Raw genomic sequence first — 21,858 nt, 5'->3', positions numbered from 1 at the left:
CCTCTGTGTGTGTGTCCCTCTGTGTGTGTGTCCCTCTGTGTGTGTGTCCCTCTGTGTGTGTGTCCCTCTGTGTGTCCCTCTGTGTGTCCCTCTGTGTGTCCCTCTGTGTGTCCCTCTGTGTGTCCCTCTGTGTGTGTGTCTGTGTCCCTCTGTGTCTGTCTGTGTGTGTGTCTGTGTCCCTCTGTGTCTGTCTGTGTGTGTCATTGAGAAAGGGAGTGTCTAGTAAAATCAGTTTTAATTGGCTCGCAATGATTGGGCAGGATGGCATTGGGGACTGCAAGCAATATGACAAGCCAGACTGGTTGAACATGTTCTTCCACATCTATGAAACAATAACTGATGTTTGGCTTCCATGCTTTTTCACAGAACCAAGCTAATGAAAGGAAATGAATGCTGTATTCTTACTAGAACAGACATGTATGTTACTGCATTGCTACTGTTACAGAAGCTCTTTCTCTCTTTCAGTGCCTCCTACCATCGGGGTAATTGCAGACCTATTCGGTTTGAACCACCGATGTTGGATTTCCACGAACAGTAAGTTCACTTTTTAAATTTTTTTTGGTTTGGTTTTCACTGTTCAGATATGCACTTGAGGGTGTCTACTGATTATATTGCTTTGCTTGAGAAGCTAATGTTCTACTATGAGCTAGCAGTGCCGACAGTTGGGATTGCATAGAGTTTAGTTTCCTTATTGGAAAGTCTGTTGTGCAGGTTTTAGTTTGTTTTGACTGAGGAGGACTTTCAGACAAAGGTGTGTCGGTTTATGTGCCGTAGGCATTATGCTGCCTGTAACTCTGATAATGTAGTGCATCAAGGAAACTAGCTCAGTCAAACTTTTAACTCTCTTTTACAATAACTTTTGGGGACAGTTTGAAAGTAATGTAACTATTAACAATAGCTTCTGTTTTGTAAAACTCTACTAATATGGTGAAAATGCACGCAAATGTTTTCCTTTTGAAATGCGGTGCATGTGCTCATGGAACTATCTAACGAGATTAGAGTTTGTTAAACTGGTGACACATTCAGACCAGCTATTCTGCTTGTTCGAACGATATAAACATAACAATGTGGTTAAGAAAATGTGGATGAATAGGGAAATAGTATTTGCCACCAAACTTTTGACCCCAGACTTATTGTACCGTCTAGGTGCACAGCATTATTGTAAACTTGTCATCCAGTGTTTCAGCAGTGAGGTAGCTACATAAATAGGCAACCATGTGTTTTTTTGCATCAAAGGCGTATGTCGTGGAACTTGTTGCTAGACTTCATTTTTCATTAAACTATAACTGTGCGTTCAAGTTTCACTTAAGCTCAGAATCCAAACTGACAAGTGCTGTGATGTCAGATGCCATTGTTCACATTGGAGGGCATTTGTGTGCAACCATTAACTGTCTGTCTGAAAATCCCAAAACACTTCCAATCGGTGAAGTATTATTTCAAATGAATCACTTATCTTGTAAGTTGGGGAAATAGATGCTAAGTTAATCCACAGTGCCTACAAAAGAATGCATAACGTCATCTTTAAGAAATTTTTGAGAACTTTTTCATCTTGATGTCCTGGCTAACATTTATCTCTCAATGAATACCGCACCTGAAACAAAATCTAATCATTATGTAACAACCTTTTTGTGGAATCCTGTATGTAAATTATTTAGTTAATTTTCTACATTGCAGTCATGAATACACCATAAAATTTTCACTGATTATAAAGCACTTTGGGACTTGTGGACCCTATGATAATGCAAGCATTTTTTTTGGAAGATAGACATAACGCAGGTTGTGACATTTTGCTAATGAGCAGTTTGTTCCTGTTGGAGCACTTATTAAAGGTTGTATGTGGTCAAAGGTTTCTCTCTTGGAGAGAATAAGTGTATATTGTGATTGAGTACAACTTTTTTTATATATATTATTTTAACATGAATGCAAAAATATTTATTTTATCCTAGATTAATATATGCACAGCACCATTTTGATTCATGGGTCGGGGGGGGGGCAAGAGCTTTTCTGCGGAAGCTGTCATTATCATTGGATGCAAGAGCATATCTGGAGTCAGCTCAAATTGAAACACAGCCCATTTTCCATGTCTTCTGTATTGCTCCAGCTAATTCAGCACACAGCTAGATCAAATTTAACATTTTGTGGTCTGTTTGGCTCCTTTTACAGTCTCTCTAGAATTGGGAGTAGTGCACGCACTTTCTGGAAACTGTTTTCCATCTCAAATAGTTGGTATCTATGCACAGAACACAGAATGCAATGACCACTTCGAAATATATTTGGACAGTGGAAGTAATTGGTATGGTTCATTTGATTCAGTGGAGGAATCAACCTGTATATAATAACTGAATTGGTATATTGCTGCTTTCTGTTCTTGGTAGTTTACTACAATACTGCTCATAAACACAGGATTGAATAAATGAGTTGCAGCAAAAGGTTAAGTTGGGTGCCCACTTTCTACAAATCTTTGCCAATACTTTGCTCATATTGAGCCATAGTTGTATTTTGAAAAAACAAGATGTTGGGAAAGAACAGCTGAGAATATTAAGATGACATTCTTAGACCATGAATTAAATGTACCTTCTGGGTTTCGTTGAGTTCACTGCAGTTGACTCAGTGTTTCTGTTTGCATACCAAAGTTGCATCCTGAATATCCCCTCCAGCCACATGAATAGTACCCAGAGTATAAATAAATATTTGATGGCTGAGGCACTGAAGTTCAATTTTATGCTTTATTGTCAAGAAACGATTTGGAATTCATCAGCTAGTACAGTAAAATTGGGTTATATTTATTCTTGCTTAAACAAAACCTGCTTGAATATCTTAAACATGGAAAAGATTTTAGTGACAGATTAAAGTATAACGTTCTTCAGACTTAATCTGTTGCAGTGTACAGCTTTATAATGTTGAGGCAGCAAATCTTCAAGATGGTAGTGTGCTGGTCGCTCAGTTTCAATACTTCAGACTTCAAATTGGCTTGATACAACTCAAAACATCCATCAGCTTTGGAAGTCAGAAATGAATAATAAGTAAAACTGAAAGCAAAATATTTTCTTAAAATGCCAGTTTTAACATTTGTGGTAACTGAAGATATTCAGGATACTTACTTTTTTTATTGTTATTTATGTTGGAATAGTTGAGAGCTTACAAATCTAACCTTTTTTGATTTTAGAGGTGGGCTATACTCCTCTCATTGCACTTCAGATGTCCTGCATCCCTACAGTAGAGACCAGCTGTCAGCATTCTGTTTTCTTCTGTTCTTCCTCTGCAAAATTTGAGGAAAATATGTCAATATCTGAAAACTAGATAAATTTGGGGTTTTTTGAGGATGCATTTGTGACCAAGTTTGCATTGTGGGATTTGTATCACAAATGAATAATTTCAGCAAAGGTTCTCAACCTGGTTCTGCTTTTGAATAGTATAGAAATAAATTGGACTTCCTCTTCAGTCGGAAGTTACACATTTGAAGAATGAGAAAGCAGAAATAGGGTTGCACAAATTCTATTCTAGTTAACTTGGTGTGGGCTTATTCCCAAGAGACGAGAGGGGGGAAAAAAATCCTGCTTGAAGTAATTCTTGATTGTTAACATGTTTATAGTGCTTTGTTTTCTAACAACATTATTGTGCTGTTGTGACATTTATCTAGAACCGTATGTTTTGCCCTCTATTATAATTTTAAGTAACTTTTCTGTTTTCGACACAGTGCTGGGTTTTTATTTCTTTACCATAGAGGAAGATGAAATGTATTGTTTAAACCTGTGGTTTTCTACAGTTTTGCACTCTCTCAATTTCAGCCAATTCTGTTTTTGGTCAATTATACTGATATTGATGTGCTAAGGGTGGTTATTGTAGCATGCCAATGTAAAGTTGCCAAAGTCACAGAGAACCAGTGAGCCAGCTAGTGGTTAGTTTAACTATAGTCACCATGCCTCGGGAGAGGCAAGGTTGAGAAGATGGGACCTTCGTGTTATTCACTACCAGTGTGAGGATTGAACTTGCACTGTTTGTGCCACACTATTGCAAATAAACAGTCCAGCCAACTGATCTTATCACCCCTTTAATTCAGTACTTAATGGTGAAAACGTCATCTTTCCCTGGAGTTGTCTGCTGTCTGCTCTTTCCCAAATTATTTCTCTATTAATACTTCATCAGATGATTGCTTTGCATTTAATGGGAACAGCATAAAATAGCTTGTGTTTTCTATAGTACCTCATCATTGCAAAACTATACAAGAAAATGCAAAATTATAATTGTTAATCTGTCAGCAAATTTCTCCAAGCACATGGTACTTTTGGTTTCAGTTGCTGTTGAAGTAATGCATAGCCTTAATGAATGGAGATTGAGTATTTTAGATTGGATAAGTTATTTTAGAAAGAAAATTGTGAAAGGGCAAGGTTAGAGAATTGTAAATCTGCTTAGAAAGGTGTTTGGTTTTTTTAAGTGAGTGAAAACCACAAACATCAGGAAGGTATGTGAGGCACAAACAAGAAATAGATGTGAACCTTAGTTTGTCTGTATGTATGTTCTCAATGTACAGTCCATTCCACAGTATAATTAACACAGGCACCTAGTTGAAATGAAATCTAAGATGATGCGAAGCCCCTTGTTTGTTTGGTTCTGGATTATATCATTGAATCCAGGAGAACCATTGCAGTACTCAAATAATGGTGGGGGTGAATAAAGCAATAGTACAAACATATATATTTTTTCAATGATTGATTGGAATGCCTGCAAAAATATCATAATACCTCCAATGTTCAAAAGTAAAGGACTGACAAGCTTATTAGCCCCAACACCGTTTGGACAAATATCACCCCCATATGGGAGTGAGAAACAATGTGAGGAGATTCAATTTCTAATCCAGCTGCACTGGACCCACCAATCCAAGTACACACTCTTCCTTCTCCAGATATAGAATAGATATAGAAGTTACTGCAGCTGATTATGGAACCACCATACTCTAGAGGTGCAGGAGTCTGGAGCAGTGGAGTTTTCAATGGGTACCTGCATGTTGGGTAGGTAGGGAGTAGCACTTGTGTTGATGCAGCTGCGTCTTAGTGAGGGAGGGAATTGTGCAGAGTTGGGTGTTGGGAGCAGATGCCAGGCCCAGTGTTGATTTGATTCACTAATAATTTTGTAGGTATTGCAATCTTTCATGCATTTTATAACTTAGCCACCACTCTCACCAGATCTGTTGAATTTTGTAATCACATGATATTCTGCATGATGAAAGAGTTGGGGCTGAAGCAGGAGTTTGGAAGACACAGGAAAATGTTCTATGAATAGGGAGGCACTCGAGGTAGCCAAGCTTCAAACATTTTTTAAATGTGTGGAGGCATGAAATATACAACAGTAGATTCTGTAAGTTGTTTACCTCAATGGCAGTCAGCATCTTGCACCTAATTATTAGGAAGGTTTTAAGGAAGCTATTTGCATGTCACCTATCTAGTTAGCAGAAGTAATTCTTGGAAAATCCAATATTAATATTGCATGATATTTACATAATGTATGCATTTAACTATTTTGGTGCATGCATAAGAGTAACGGAGATTTATTTATAGAATCCAAGGTTTATTAATAATCTTCAAGAAGGCAGCTCAGCACCACAACCTCAAGGGCAGCTAGGGACAAGCAATAAATGCTGGCCTGCCAGTGACACCTACATCCCACAAGTAAATAAAACAATATAGGAAATCTTTGATATTTGTGCTATCTTTTCTATATAAAGAAAAACCCTTGAATCATAAGTACAGAAGGTAGTATTGCTATGTGACTACGTCATGTAGTAAGAGTTGGTGAGATTCAACTAATGAGCCTCTGTAAATGAAAGTGGTGCTGATTTTTTTTAAACTTGCCTTTTTTAAAAAAAAAATTAATTACTTTGATCCCTGGCACCAATGTTGTCCCAACTGATTTCATTTTTAGTGAGGTCTTTGAAAAGACGTGTAGCTTTTTAATGTAGAAAATGTTCTTATCCAAAAAATGGAGATTTTCTTGCTCCTTGTACTTTGCTAAGAAATACGCTGTTTAAGAAATGTGGAGGTGAGTACAGATGAGAAACATATAAGACTCTTTTTAAGTCATTTAGAACTATAGTTGTTTTCATTGCTCAGGTCAGTTCATTCTTTTTTTAAATAATTCTCAGTAAATTTTTGGACTATTTCAAACAGGTTCTGTGTAGGAAGTACTGAAATGCGTATTGCGTTTTACTTGTGCCCTTGAGGGTTAAGTGGCTACTTAGAATGTCATGCCTACTAAACAATGTATTCCAAAAGACAAATCTGAATGTTGTAATTGTAATGAAATTAGACAATAAGAATGAAGACTGATTCAAATAATAATAAGTTTCAGAATCTGTTTTGTTGGCAATGTAATGATTTTAAGTCAGGTCTTGGAATAAGTCAATAACAATTTGTTTGTGGTTTTTGAAAAACCCAAATTTTGGGTGGCTTATCCAAACATAATCTGACTTTCATTTTATTGTAATATCTTTTCATTTGGATAACATAGTGGACACTGATCAGCAACTATTTTGGTGGCTGTTTATTGATTGTTAAAGAAAAGTGTAATAGACTTGAATGCTGTGTGAAGCTAGTATTTGACAATTGATATGAGGCCATTGGTGACTAATGGGTAATTCATTTTGAAGGTCTCTAGTTTAAAATAAGAGCTGATTTTGGAATGTGGGCTCCTTTTGTGGTTAGAAGCACAAATCCAAAGACTGAAAATACAGTTGAGATAAACAAATTTTAGTCCTACTCTTGCTAAAATATGCTTTCAATCCTGCTAAATAGGTCACAAATGAATTCCTAACGTTTAAGCAAACTTGGACAGAAATACTAGTGTCCTCGACTGAGTGTTTGATCCGAAGGTATATTCTAAAATTAGCAAATAGTTTGAAAAAAGCTGAACACGAAAAAAAGCAGTTAGGGCATGTTTGTTCTTGAATTTTTCGTCATTGCATCCTTAAAATATTTCTTTTCCCCATGCTCCATATCAGACAGGATTTTGCTGTCAATTGCTGCAGGAACAGTTCTGGCCCTTTATTACATAAAAATTTCCCCATAAAAGCAGACAGGCTGTGTTGGGAATTTAATAAAGAACCAAAACTGCACAGCATCCTCTGCAGGGGGTCTGGGGCCTATATGGAGAGAACAAACAATGGCATGTAACCAATCACATTGAAGAATCCTTAGTAAAATGCAGTGCCTAAACCAGGAGATGGACATAGAATTAGCTATTCTAATTTTGAGAGAGCAACTGGAAAGGCAAAGGAAAGGAGTTTGAGAGAGGAGAGGGGGGGGAAAATGTTGATAAACAAATTCACTGCATCTCACTTGCCTTCTCTCCCCACCCCCCAAACAAGTCTTAAGGTATGGATAATTATCCTTCACGCCTGTTATGTGATCATACAAATCTTGACAGTCTGCATGTAACACACTTTCAGTTGGTGAATGTATGAATAGAGTTCCTGAAGTATCTTCTCCAAGCTCACCACTTAGGTAAAACTGCCTGGGGCGGTGCAGAAAATGTGCAACTTTTGGATTAAGAATTGAAGGGACAAATTGTATGACCTGTTAAAGATTGTAGGGAGACATAGGCTTGACGTATGGTCAAATGCAGTTGAATACAGATAATTACAAAGTAACTGATGACTGATAATTAAAGGAAGGACTGTACTTTTAAATGCAGAGATTTAAAATGGAACATCTATGTAGGTAGGTAATTACTCGAGTGGTTTAAAAGTGGCAGTACAAACAGATGAGACCATAAAAAGAATAGAATCTGGCGATTTGTATGTAGAGGTGCAGAATACGAAAACGAAAAGGTAATGTTGAATTCGTGTAAGACCATGACTGGGAGCACTGTAGAGTTTTAGGAAGATACTTTTTAAAGGGATGGGACAAAAACATTGAAGCATGAGGTTAACTTGGATATTACTAGATGTGTTGCAAGGCTCAGCCGTTGAGGGTTAATGTTTTGTTCATCAATAGAGCTGACAATGTTGAGGCATAACTTGGAGAAGCCATCAAACTATGGATTTTCATATGATGTATAAGGCAATAAGTAGTAGTATCCAGGAATAGGTCATTCAGCCGCTTGAGACTGCCCCACGGTTCAATAGGGTCATGGCTGATTGGACAGTCCTCATGTCCACTTTCCTGCCCTTACCCCATAACCCTTGATTTACTTGACTGATGATGACTCTATCTCAGCCTTAAGTACACATGAGTGCTGTGCCTCCAAGCTCTCTGGCAAGGAGTTCTGAAGCCAGTTGACCCTTTTGAGAGAAGGAATTCCTCCATCCCAAGGTTAAATTGGCTTCTGTTTATCCTGAGTTATGCCCCCTGGCCCCAGACACTCCCATGAGGGGAAATGACCTCAGCGTTTACCCTGTCAAACCCCTTAAGAATTCTGTATAATTCAATGAGATCACCTCTCATTCTCTTGCACTCCAGTAAATGAAGTTCCAAACTGTTTAGCCTTTGCTGATTAAAACAATTCCTCTGTACCAGGGATCATTTGGTAAACACTCTCTCCGGCTTCCAATGAAATGTTATTTCTCTGCAGTTAAGGAGGAAAAACACTGCTCACAGTACTCAAGATGTGGTCTTGCCAGCACCTTGTACAGTTGCAATAAGACTCCCCTACTCTTGTACTCCAACCACTTTGAAATAAGGGCTAACATTCCATTAGCCTTCCTGATTACCTGCTACACCTGTATGTTCGTTTTTAAGTTTGGTACACAATTATCCCTGCATTCCTTTTTGTGTTAGTTTTTCTCCGTTTAAATAATATTCTGTTCATAGGTTCGCTTTCAAAATGAAGAACTTCATGTTTTCCCCACATTATACAGTCATTCCTCCATATGAATTAGGGTTCGTGTGTGAGAACCCCTGTGACTGAAATTTGCGAGCATGGACCCTGTTTGCAAATACAGTTTTAAAAATCACTGATACATGACGTTGTCAACAGATGTTGAATTTTGCTGCTAATTTTTGGCGTTGATTGGTAAATGCAAGAGTAGTGGAACGAGGATTTACTGTACTCCATTTGTCAACACTTCGCCCTCTCAACCTATGTGTCTCTCTAAACTGTTTGCTTATTTCCCCTTTGTAAACTACCATTCCATCTATATCTTGTCATCTGCATATTTGGTTATAGTACATCCACTTTCCTTCCCTTTCTCCAAGTTATTAACATATCAAGCTAATGTTCTGGCCCCAGCACTGATTCCTGTGGAACTCCACTATCCACACATCGCCAACCTGAAAAAATAACCATTTATCCCTGTTCATTGTTCCCTGCCCATGAACCAGCACGCTCTCCATGGCAATATACTATAAATGCCATGTGCACCATCTTGCCTTGGATGAGGGAAGGCCTTTGGATGTCATATACATGGACTTCGGTAAAGCGTTTGATAAGGTTCCCCATGGTAGGCTGATGGAGAAAGTGAAGTTACATGGGGTCCAGGGTGTACGAGCTAGATGGATAGAGAACAGGCTGGATAACAGGAGACAGTTGAAGTGGAAGGGAGCTTCTCAAAATGGAGAACTGTGGCCACTGGTGTTCCACAGGGATCCATGTTGGGACCACTGTTTGAGATACACAAATGATCTGGAGGAAGCTAGAAATGGTCTGGTTAGCAAGTTTGCAGATGACACCAAGATTGTTGGAGTAGTAGATATTGAAGGGACTGTCGGGGAATGCAGCAGAATATAGATAGATTGGAGAGTTGGGCAGAGAAATGGCAGATGGAGTTCAATCCAGGCAAATGCAGGGTGATGCATTTTGGAAGATCCAACTCAAGTAAACTATACGGTAAATGGAAAAACCCTGGGGAAAATTGCAGAGATCTGGGTGTTCAGGTCCATTGCCACCTTCAGGGTACAATGTGGGTGGATAGAGTGGCCAAGAAGGTATTTGGTGTACTTTCATTCATTGGGCAGGGTATTGAGTGCAAGAGTTGGCAGGTCATGTTACAGTTGTATTGGACTTTGGTTCGACCACACTTGGAATACTGCGTACTGTTCTGGTTGCCACATTAACAAAAGAATGTGGATGCTTTGGAGAGAGTGCAGAGGGGGTTCACCAGGATGTTGCCTGGTATGGAGGGCACTAGCTATGAAGAGAGGTTGAGTAGGTTAGGATTATTTACATTAGAAAGACAGGTTGCGGGGTGGGGGGAACCTGATTTTGAGGTCTACAGAATCATGAGGTATAGATAGTGTGGATAGCAAGAAGCTTTTCCCCCCCAGAGTAGAGGACTCCATTACTAGGGGTCATGATTTCAAGGTGAGAGGGGAAAAAGTTTAAGGGAGATGCGTGAAAAGTTCTTTATGCAGAGTGTGGTGGGTGCCTGGAATGCATTACCAGTGGAGGTAATAGAAACAGGCATGATAGCATCATTCTAGATGTATCTAGACAGATACATGATTGGGCAGGGAGCAGAGGGACACAGATCCTTGGAAAATAGGCTACAGGTTTAGATAGAGGATCTGGATCGGCACAGGCTTGAAGGGCCTGTTCCTGTGCTGTAATTTTCTTTGTTCTTTATGGTTTAACCTTTTATGAGAGACCTTGTCAAAAGCGTTGTGGAAGGCCATCACATCTACTGGTTCCCCACTATCCATTCAGACTTCCTCAAAACTCTAAACTGTTATGAAACCGTGTGACTCTGATTAGATTTTGATTTGGAAAATGTTCTGCTATGATTTCCTTAACTGATTCCAATACATTTCCAACAATAGATGTTAGGCTAATTGGCTTATAATTACCTACTTTTTGCCTTCCTTTTTGAATAAAGCTGTAACATCAGCAGCTTTCCAATCCCCTTGTACTTCTCCAGAATACAATGATTGTAATTTTGAACATCAAATATAGAACAGTACAGCACAGTACAGGCCCTTCAGCTTACGATGTTGTGCTGAACTTTTACCCTAATCCTGAGGTCTATCTAACCTCCACCCCTACCTTTTATACTGTCCTCCATATGCCTATCTAATAGCCGCTTAAATGCCCCTAACGAGGCCGACTCCACTACCCTCTCTGGCAATGCATTCCATGCCCCTACTACTGAGTAGAGAACCTACCTCTGACATTTCCCTGTATCTACCTCCACTCACTTTAAAACTATGCCCGCTTATAATGGCTGCCTCTGCCCTAGCAAAAAGTCTCTGGTTGTCAAAATTTTCAGTTGCCTCTTTTAGCATATTAGCATGCAAGCCATCGGGCTAAGGGACTTTAACTGTCTTTAGGCCCATTAATCTATCTAACGTTACTACTTTTATGATGGTACTTGATTCCTCCCCCAGTTTCTTCTAATATTAATGTGATGTTTGGAGTAAAGACTGCAAAATATCTATTTCACTCCTGCACCGTTTTCTTGTTCCCATAACTATCTCCCCAGACTCACTTTCTAAGAAGTCTGTGTTCACTTTGTCTCCTCCTGTCTTCCTTTTTCATATATTTGAAAAAAACTTCCTTTGTCAGTTTTTAATGTTATTCACTAGTTTGTCCTTGAAGTTTATTTTAGGTCTCTTTTTTTTTAGTCCTCTGTGGATTCTGAATTTACCTGAGTTTTTGGGGCCATCACTGACTTTGGCTTCCTCATATAAGCTTTCAACTTAATAATCTCCTCTTTTTGCTCTTAGAATCTTTCTTCATTAGTGGAATGTATTTTTGCTGGGAGTCACAAATTACCTCCTTTTTAAATGACTGCCACTGCTTGTTCACTGGCATTTCTGGTCGTCTAGCCACCCAGTTCACTTCACCTAACGCTATCCTTATTGTAATTCCCTTTTGTAAGTAAAACCATTTCCTTTTTTATTCCTGAGAGCAATGGATTAAAACTATAGAAAGGCCATAGCAACTCAGTACATCTAAAAGCAACAGTAGCAGTGGAAAAAATTTAACCTGAGAAGGTGAAGTACAAGAAAATGAACGTAGTGCAAAGTGAAATAGCAGCAAAGCTGAGCAAGGATGAAGCCTTCAATCGTCAGTGTGGAGCTGGAGGAACACAGCAGGTCAGGCAGCAGGAGAACGGCAAAGTTGATGTTTTGGGTCTGACCCTTCATCAGAAACGTCAACTTTCCTGTTCCTCTGTCTGACCTGCTGCATTCCTTTACTCCACTTTGTGTTGACTCTGACTCCAGCATCTGCAATTCTTGCCATCTCTGGAGCCTTCTGTAGTTATCTGTTACTCTTTGTATAATTTAAAATTATTAGCTTGAGTTAAAATACCAGGAAGAACCTCCACCAAATTTTGACATGTTGACTTAATTATTGTCAATTCCAGTCTGGGATTGAATTTGTCTGAGTTAAATATAAAACTTGCCACTTTTCTGCTATTGGCATTCTAATTGAGTACCACCTGTAAGCTTTTGGGAGCTCTTGCTTCTGAATCTGCTGGCTCAAGGGTTTGAGCTGCACTCCAGTACTTGAGCATATAACTTGGCTGACATTTTGATGTTGAGGGTGTCACACTTGACAAGTGAATGTAAGTATAACTGAGTGCGATGCAATGCAGTAAACCAAATTAACACCAGGCCTAATGAGTTTCATGGTGTTGCATGACTCTTTAGTTTCACAAAGTGCCACATTCTGTCAGGGTTGTGTGTGAAAATGTCCAGTTTGCTATCTGTAGTCAGTATTGCCTCCACTATTTGTGAATTTTAAAATAGATTAGCAAAATATTATTGTGAGCATTTAAAAAATAATCCAAAGTTTGTAACTTCACGTAGCAGATGTGACACCTTTTTTAAACTGAGTTTATAGGCTTTTGTTTACTTATTTAATCTTATACTTGGTCTTGCTGGCATTAATTTGTCTTTATAACCTTAGTGAAAAGTTGATTGTGATACCATTCTGGGTAGGCATCTTCTAACCTTCAATTATTCGTTGATCAAAATATCATTTTTAAATTCTTTATACAAGATAATTTAGAAAAATAATCTCAATTCTGCTTTTGAGCAGATGAAATGGTTTAAGTAGGAATTGTAAACGCTTCCTGAAAAATTATTCGAGTATTGACTTTTGTTTTCTTTGTTTGCCATTGTGCTGCAACTATAATCAGCTTATGTCCCTCTGCAGTGTACATTTGCTGAGAGAAATGAAAAAAACAAATGAAACATAGCTAATTAGAACTTGGTAACTGGGATGCTGTTCTTATATTGAAGGCTGTGCCAACTAACTCTTCAATAGACCACCTGCCATGTGGGCTAACTCGCTGCTCTGCCAAGAATTTAAAACCATCTAAAAGCTGTAGGGCCAGCTGAACTAATACTGTCAGGTTTAGCAAGGTAGGAAAATTTGTCTGAGGAAGAGAACCAGAAGAGTGTTACTGCAGGAAAATGGATACTTTGTTCCAAGTATCAATTTTGTCCTTTATCTAATAGCTTTAATATTACTATGATTATTAATTTGCAGAAGCCTGATAATGCTCCAATCCCAAAATTCTCGTTACTTTACATCTTAATTTAATTTGCATGCTCTTCGGATCAGGTTAATGCCATTTTTGGCATTTCAGGCTTAATCGGTGTTCAGTGCTTTATTTCCCCTTTTCTTCTCACTTCACTTGAAAACATTTCTTTCCTAATTTTGAGTGTGGCTTTCTATAGGTTGAGGACATAGAGCTGTCTGGAGGATTCTCGTCATTATAGCTTTTTGAGTCAGTTGCTCCAAGTTGATAGGGCAAACTGCTCTTTAAAAAGCTGCAAACCTTTTTCTGAATATAAGGACAAAAATACTCCATGTACCAGGCATAATCCTTCACTTACCCAACTATGACTGAAATTAGGACGGATCGAATAAATTGCATTGTAAAACCTGACTTAATTGGTCTTCTATACAAGTGTAGTGTGCCATGGGATTTTTTAATGCAAGTTAAGGTGTCAGTGGGGTTCTTGCAAGCTTGAATTTCTTTCCTATTCAGGTGCTATGGGCCTTTTATCAGTTTAAAATGATGCAAGGTGTTTGGCTATGAATTTGCTTGCTGAATTTTTAGCTTTATTTAAAGTTAATGCTCCTCAAATGATGATATATGCTGCAATTCAATGGGTTTTAAGGTCACGTTTTGCATCTTGAAGAGATTTGAATGCACATACCAAAAATAGTACTTGTGTTTAACTACTTTAACAGAACATGTTAAAATGAAGTTTTTGCCATTTTGTCTAGCTAAATTTTCAGGTTAAAAACAATACGGTCAAAATACTCAGCAGTGAGATCACCTTTTGCAGGTGAGGGGTGGGGGGGAGGAGAGAGAGAGAGAGAGAGAGAGAGAGAGATGCTCAGATCTGGGGAAAAATTTAGAATGTGTTAAGCTTTGGCCAGGAGAAATGGGATCGCTTGGGAAAAGAACAAGTCTCTAGGGGACTGGGTGAAGTGGAATGCAGGAGAGATTAAAATGTCAAAAGGTTTCAGTGTAAAGCCTTAGGAGTGATAAAGGGACCCGATGTAAAGTGGGAAGGGAAAATGGAAATTAACCAAAGTAACCTGGGAAGGGGTTCATTTTGAGAGTAATATGGGGAGAGCAAATATGAAATAGTGTAATTTTAAAAAGAATGCAAGAACAGATGGATCCATAGATTATACGCATGCACCATGAAGATGGCAAAGCATGTTGAGTGTGCAGTAATTAAAATATTATCGTATCATAGGCTTTATACATAGGTGTGTCAAGTACACAAACTGAAGTTTTGACAACCTTTCTGCAGCAGCAGTTCAGCACTGACTGGAATATTACGTCCAGTTCTCGACACCCAACCTCTTGGAAGACATTATGGAATGTACTGAAAAATTCATGAAAACGAAGGTCCCAAGCTACAGCTGCCCGAATGACGGTCTCCTGTGCTATAACCATATTGTGTTTTCCATTTAGTTGTAGAATCACAATGAGCAGCTTTGGCGATAAGGGCAGAACTTTTTCCAGATGGGCACTTCTGAAAGTGTAGTGGCAGTGAATTAAATAATACAACAACAAAGCACTCTGGTTACTGGAAACGTGAAATGAAAATAGCCACTGAGCATTTCCAATGTTTTCAGTAGCCAGCTTACATTTTGTTAATGTTTTCATTTACATGAAACAATTATCCCCGCTGCACCAAATATTGTCCTGCAAAAATATTGCCTAAGCTTTAATTTCACTTACATTTGCCTAGTGACCTACTTGCTCAAGAAGGTTAGAGCAGACATTGTTAGCCCATTGCGCATCTCTGCAGAAACATACCTTGGGAATAAAGTGATCCCTTCTATTCAGAGATGGTAGGAATTGCAGATGCTAGAGAGCCTGAGATAACAAGGTGCAGAGCTGGATGAACACAGGCCAAGCAGCATCAGAGGAGCTGGAAGGCTGATGTTTTGGGCCTAGAACTTTGTGAAGAAGAACGTCTGCTTTCCTGCTCCTCTGCTGCTTGGCCTGCTGTGTTCATCTAGTTCTGCACCTTGTTGTTCCCTTCCATTCAGTCCTTTTTGTTCTGATGTCGAAGATTAGGGACTTGGAATTGTAAAACATGTACTCAAACCACACTCTTGAGCACTGAGGTTCACTTTTTGATATTGTGCAAAATATTTAAATAACAAAATTAGTACAAAAGGCAGGATTCATTATGTTGCTAAAATCATTGAATTAAATAAAAATAATTTTTTTTGTTTAATGGCTTAGCTTAAAAGGTCTGTGTCCATGTACATAATACCTAATCACACCCCAATGAGAACTGCCAAACCATGTTGAAACTTGATAGAAAATACGAAAAATCCAAAATTAAAAATGGAAATACGCTGCATCTGGCAGCATTTGTGGAGAGAGCCAACAGTGGTTATTTCAGGTTGAAGACCTTTTTAACTTTCCAAAAGGTCATCAACATAAAATGTTAGACACCAAAAAAAACAGCAGATGCTGGAATCCAAGGTAGACAAACAGGAGGGTGGAAGAACACAGCCTCGCTTGCTGCGTTCTTCAAATATAAAATGTTAATTCTGATCCTCAGCAGAGGTGTTTCAAGAACATCTGATGGCTTCCAACATTTTCTGCCTTTTTAAACTAGATGGCTGTAATTATTGAATGTTACAAGATTATGGCTGCATTCAGTATTGTATTTTATGACTGAACCATAGATGAGGCACAATCGGTGTCTGTGGCTGTACCCCTTGTACTACTGTACATTCATTGTTCATGCCCAGTGGGTTGTCAATATTATTTTGTCTAATTATGTTTCTGAAGTGCCTTTTTGGACCTGATTTGTATTTTAAAAAGCACTATTTAGATCCAAGCTGTTAACTCTTTGAACAATAAGCAATGTAGATGAATTAAAATTAGGTGTCCTCATTTGATTGGGCTTGAACAAAACCTTTAGCTTAATTTTTCTCTTGTTGAACTGCATTTGGTCCTTTTTTTTTTGGAAAAGTGAAACACTGCATGCAGGTATACTTGCCTTTTGGTTATACAGGTAGAGAGTACCTTAAAATCTGGGCGCATTTAAACAAAAAATTTCCATGCACAATCTAATTGAGTAAAGTAACTAATTATCCAAGCAAATTTGTTTTTCTTTATCTGTTGGTCTGGTTTGCTTAACCTAGTTACAAGCATTATAGATAGCTCTTGAATAGACCTTGCTTCGCCCAAGCTACTGCTGTCATGAGCCACCAACCTGAAATCTAGAAATGCCAAAAAAATCTGGCATAATTTTGTTTGCCTGGACTTGAGGCATGTACTTATGTTGAATTCATAGTACTACCATAGTCAACTTGCATGCAAAGCAAAATGACTGGGATCAAGGTTGGGGAGGGTTGAAATTGGAAAGTGATTGGTAGAGGAGAGAAATTTCTTTGAGCTTCTAGGGATTGCAGTTTGAGTGGGGAAGTGGGGGGGATTAGATTCACTTACAGATTGTTAAACAATTTAGTGGAAAGATGTAAATTTTGTTTTTTGGCTAAAGATTATTTAAACTTGGAGTTCTTTATTAGAAGGATATCAAATGGGAATAAACAGCTCTTCAAACCTACCAGATGATGTATGTTGACTGCTATTTGTGAAATTAAGTATTTTGTTTCAGTAAGTTGCTTAATTCCATTTCACCCCATATTTAAAATATGCTAAGATTTGAAGAGTTCAGTCACACTTGTATTAAATCGATCAAAGTTTTGATGTGAGTCTGCCCACAGCCAGCAGCTCCAGAGTATACAGTAGCAGCCAGCCCTGCCGCATCTTCGCCACTCCCCAGACCTCCCCCTTTACTGAGGATGAACAATCAGCCCTCAGTAAAGGACTCACCTTTTTATCCCCCACTGCCCTAAAAACAATGGACATTGAACAGTTTTTTTTTCCCCCTCTGCCTCCACGCTTACTACTTTAATTGCAAGCCTAACCCTCCCTCTACTGACCTCTTCTTTCACCTCCAACACACCCCTTCCTGGACACCACCCCAAGGCCACCTACTCATTCTCGACCTCTTCATCTGCAACTGCTGTTGAGACGTCAATTGCCTCAACCTCTTCACCCACTACCCCCGCACAGAACATGCAGCCCTCTGCTCCAACCCCAAACTCACTAAAACCTGTGGACAAGGGAAGCACAGTTGTAGTATGGCACACTGACATCACCTGAGGCCAGCTGCCAGCTCTCCAATACCACCACCTGCAATCCTCTTGTTCATGACCCCACCCCCAACCACATCACTTCAGGTAACCTCCCACCCACAGCCTTCAACCTCATCATTCCCAACCCCCACACCGCCTGCTTCTATCTCCTTCCAAAAATCCACAAACCTGAATGCCCTGGTCGACCCATTGCCTGTGCCTGCTTCTGCCCCACCAAACTTGTCGTCACTTGTCTTGAGTCTCTGTTTTCTCCATCTTGGCCCAGGAACTTCCCACCTACGTCTGTGACACCACCACTCCAAAACTTCCGATTCCCTGGTCCCCAACATCATCTCTTTACCATAGACGTCCAGTCCCTATACACTTTTTTGTGTTCCCAATGTAGATGGCCTAAAGGCCCCCCGCTTCTGCCTGTCCTGCAGGCCCAACGAGTCCCCCTCCACTGACACCCTTATCTGCTTAGCTGAACTCGTCCTCGTCCTTAACAACATCTTCACCAATTCCTCCCACTTCCTACAGGCAAAGTGGGTAGCCATGGGTACTTGTGTGGGCCCAGGCTATGCCTCCCTCTTTGTAGGATCTATGGAACAATCCCTATTTCAAAGCTACACTGGCCCTATCCCCCACCTCTCTCTCCGTTACATTGACAATCAGTGCCACCTTGTGCTCGAACAGTTCATCCACTTCACTAACACCTTCCACCCTAACCTTAAGTTCACCCGGACCATTTCCGCTGTTGTACTACTTCATCCTGGACCCCTCTGTTTCTATCTCTGGCAACCACCTGGAAACCGATATCCATTTTAGCCTACCAACTCCCACAGCTACCTAGAACACACCTCCTGCCACCACCTTCTTCCAAAAATGCCATCCCCCAATTCTTAATTCCTTTTGCTTCAGCCGTATCCGCTCCCGAGATGAGGGATGCTACTCCTGGATGTCCTTGTTTTTTTCAAGGACCACAACTTCCCCTCCAGTGGTCAAACTCCCTTGACAGCATCTCGTATTTCCTGCAAGCCATCCCTCACACCCCCTATCTGCAATTACAACCAAAAGAGTCCCCCCTCGTCCTCCCATACCACCCCACCAACCTCCAAATCCAACACATTATCCTCACACATTTCCACCATCTGCAATTCAATACCACCACCAAAGACATCTTTTTCCCCTCCCCACCCTTACGTGCTTTCCAGAGGGATCGCGCTCTCTCGCTCGCGCTCCACCACTTCCCCCTGCAACCGCGCCGATGTCTGCCCCCACACCTTCCCCCTCCCCCTCATCACATGCCCCAAGAAAACCTTCCACATCCAACAGACGTTTACCTGCACAACTGCTAATCTGGTGTATTGTATCCACTGTTCCTGCTCTGGCCTCCTCTACATCAGGGAAATCAAGCAGAGGCTTGGAGACCGCTTTGTAGAACGCCTAAGCTCGGTTCACAACAAACAACTGCACCTCCCAGTTGTGAACCACTTCACCTCCCACTCCTTGGATGAAATGTCCATCCTGGGTCTCCTGCAGTGCCGCAACAATGCCACAAAGGTTGCGGGAACAGCACCTTATATTTCACTTGGGAACCCTGCAGCCCGATAGTATAAATGTGGACTTGACAAGCTTCAAAATTTGCCCTGCCCTCAACTGCATCCCAAAACCAGCGTAGCTCATCTTCTCCACCCCCCCCCCCCCCCCGCCCGCCTCCTTTAAACTGTCCATTCTTTTTCCTCCCTATCCACTCCTCCTCCCACCTCAACCCCCACTTCCTACCAAGCAGGCTCATCCCCACCGCCTTAACCTGTCTGTCTTCCTTGGATTGACCAACCCCCCACCCAAACTCACCTTTTTTTACTGGTTTCATCCTTGCCTCCTCTTCACCTATCAGCTCCTTTTTATCCATCTGCCATCCACCCGCAAACCCCCCCCCCCCCCCAACTCTTTACTTCAGAATCCCCTTCCCCTCCCCATCTCTGAAGAAGGGTCCAGATGAGAAATGTCAGCCTTCCTGCTCCTCTGATGCTGCTTGGCCTGCTGTGTTCATCCAGTTCTAAACCTTGTTATCTCAAAGTTTTGATGTCATCTCTAGTGCACATTGATCTTTAGAATGTAAAGCAATAGCTTACTACTTGACCCCTGTGTATGTTTTGCAAGTCCATGATTTCAGAAATACCTGTAAGATTTGTTCCTCTTAGGTCTTCCCTGAATTATTTCAGTTCTAGATGGCATTCCTTGTTGAAAGTAGAATTCTGTATAATGGAACATGGAGGCAACAAAATGCAGCATTTTTACAAAAGCATGCACACTCCTGGTTTCCAGTTTTTTTTTCTTTCCATATTCTAATGATTAACATCCTTTTGTTCAATCTGATTTCTTTTGTTTTCCTAGTATTTACCCTAAACAATGGGGATGAGCAAAAGTGACCCAAGTTGTGTGTTTTCCTTTTTAATTGTTTAGACAAATTTATCTTGCCTTCTCTATCCAGAGTTTCACCAGATGACCTTGAGTGAGATAGAGGACGTTGTGAGCAATCTATGGCGAGCATACAGAATGCTTTTTTAAAAATTTTGAATAAATTTTTTGAAACTGCGTTGTATCAAATATATGTTCTTGAAATTACAAGGCACTAGAATATTTCAACCGTATGAACAGATTAACAGTATCATGTGAACTGATGTGTTAAACTTTGACATCCTTGGGTTCTTAGAAGCAGAAAGGCCCAAGTTATACTTCACCTTCAGGTTTAGTGATTTAAGGCAAGTGTACTGGTCTGTCATGTTCATTGTGAAACTGGTTAAGGATTTATTCTTTACCAGCAAGCACTTTTATGGGCTATTTCCATATCAAATTCTAGGAACAAGCTTCATATAAAATTCTATGAAACAGCTGTGATGCTTGTGCAGGAGTTTTAAATAACTGTAAACGTCACAACAGTCTCTGGGATTTAAAAAAAACCTGTCTCTAAAGTGCCTTGGCTGTTTTACTGTGTTAATGGCACTATATAAATGCCAGTTGATTGTGAAATGTGAACATTGACAACTTGTTGGTGGCTTGATAGTTAATACCTGTTTATTTTCACAGGCCAGTGGGAATGCCAAAAATGGAAAAAGTATACTTGCACAACCCCAGCACAGAAGATACAATCATTTTAGTATCAATATCAGCAACAACATCACACTTTCATGCATCATTTTTTCAAAATAGGGTAAGAATTTCATATTTGGATGCATTTCTTCAAATAGCTACAAGATTTTCCATTTTTTTTGATGGGAAAAGATCTGAAATTTCTATTTTTCACAGGATGTGAAATTATCCGTAGATATAATCAGGAAAACTACTTGTATCACTTGGAATGACTGACTGCAAATGAAAACCTTTTTTGCCTCATCAGGAAGAGAATGGGGTGTGTGGTTTGGCTGTATGTGTTTTAATTAAGTTTTTTTAAAGTTGTAATTAGGAAATTAATGGCATGAAGTGATTTCTGTTTCAAAATGCTGAATAGAAGCCAGATTTGTAATTGAACAACACAATAAATTTCTACCTTTTCCAGGTTGCAGTCATTGATTTGGTTTCACTGTTGCATTATGGAGGAATCATGACATCGTAGATCTGTTCAGGTAGTACCAGGACTGGGAAATAGTGGTGAAAACTCTGCATCTTCTCTGGTCAAATAGAAATAGTCCTAGTATCTTCAAAGGAGATTTCATGAAGGTTTTAAACAGTTGATCTATACAAGGACATGGTTGGGGAACAAAATATTTTGTCAGGAAGTCATCAAGACTGAGACCATTGCATTTGTATAGGAGAAGTTGACTGAATGTGAAAATGTCAAAGACAGCCACATCACTGGTTTTGAGTTGATTTAGTGAAGACCAGCCTCTCTCTGGGTAAAATGATCTCCTGAGCTGAGTGCATGATATTGTAATTAGTTTAGTTTGAAATGCTGTTAAAGCCTTTTTCAAAGAAAACACTCCTCATTTTAGCATATCTTTCAAAGTTCTGTAGATTGTGGATGATTCCTGTGAATCAGAAGGTAGCAGTTGTCACGGTACTAATTAAGAAGAGAATGAGTGAGAAGAAAACAAACCTATTTGCCTTGGATCATTAGCAGGGAAATGTTAGAATCTGTTCTAAAGAATGTGATCAGTGGACGCTTAGATGAGGATGATTTGATTGGGCATAGTAAGTGTGAGTTGGTGAATAGAAAATTGTGTTTAATGAACTTGGAGTTTTTTTTTGAAGTTGCTACTAACAAAGCTGGTGGAGCAGAACCAG

At 39.7% G+C, this 21,858-nt stretch overlaps 1 protein-coding gene across 1 annotated transcript in view; it reads left to right on the top strand.

Annotated features, from left to right (window-relative positions):
• Positions 1-21,858, top strand: part of tmem131 (transmembrane protein 131) — a 181,116-nt gene that overhangs the window by 77,108 nt on the left and 82,150 nt on the right. Inside the window, exons 5-6 of the mRNA XM_059646779.1 lie at positions 466-534; positions 20,665-20,788. Coding sequence (XP_059502762.1) covers positions 466-534; positions 20,665-20,788 — 193 coding nt within the window. The remainder of the gene's footprint in view (positions 1-465; positions 535-20,664; positions 20,789-21,858) is intronic.

The sequence above is a fragment of the Stegostoma tigrinum genome, chromosome 6 (assembly GCF_030684315.1).
Source record: "Stegostoma tigrinum isolate sSteTig4 chromosome 6, sSteTig4.hap1, whole genome shotgun sequence".
Classification (NCBI taxonomy): Eukaryota; Metazoa; Chordata; class Chondrichthyes; order Orectolobiformes; family Stegostomatidae; genus Stegostoma; species Stegostoma tigrinum.
This window is presented reverse-complemented; position numbering and strand designations above follow the sequence as displayed.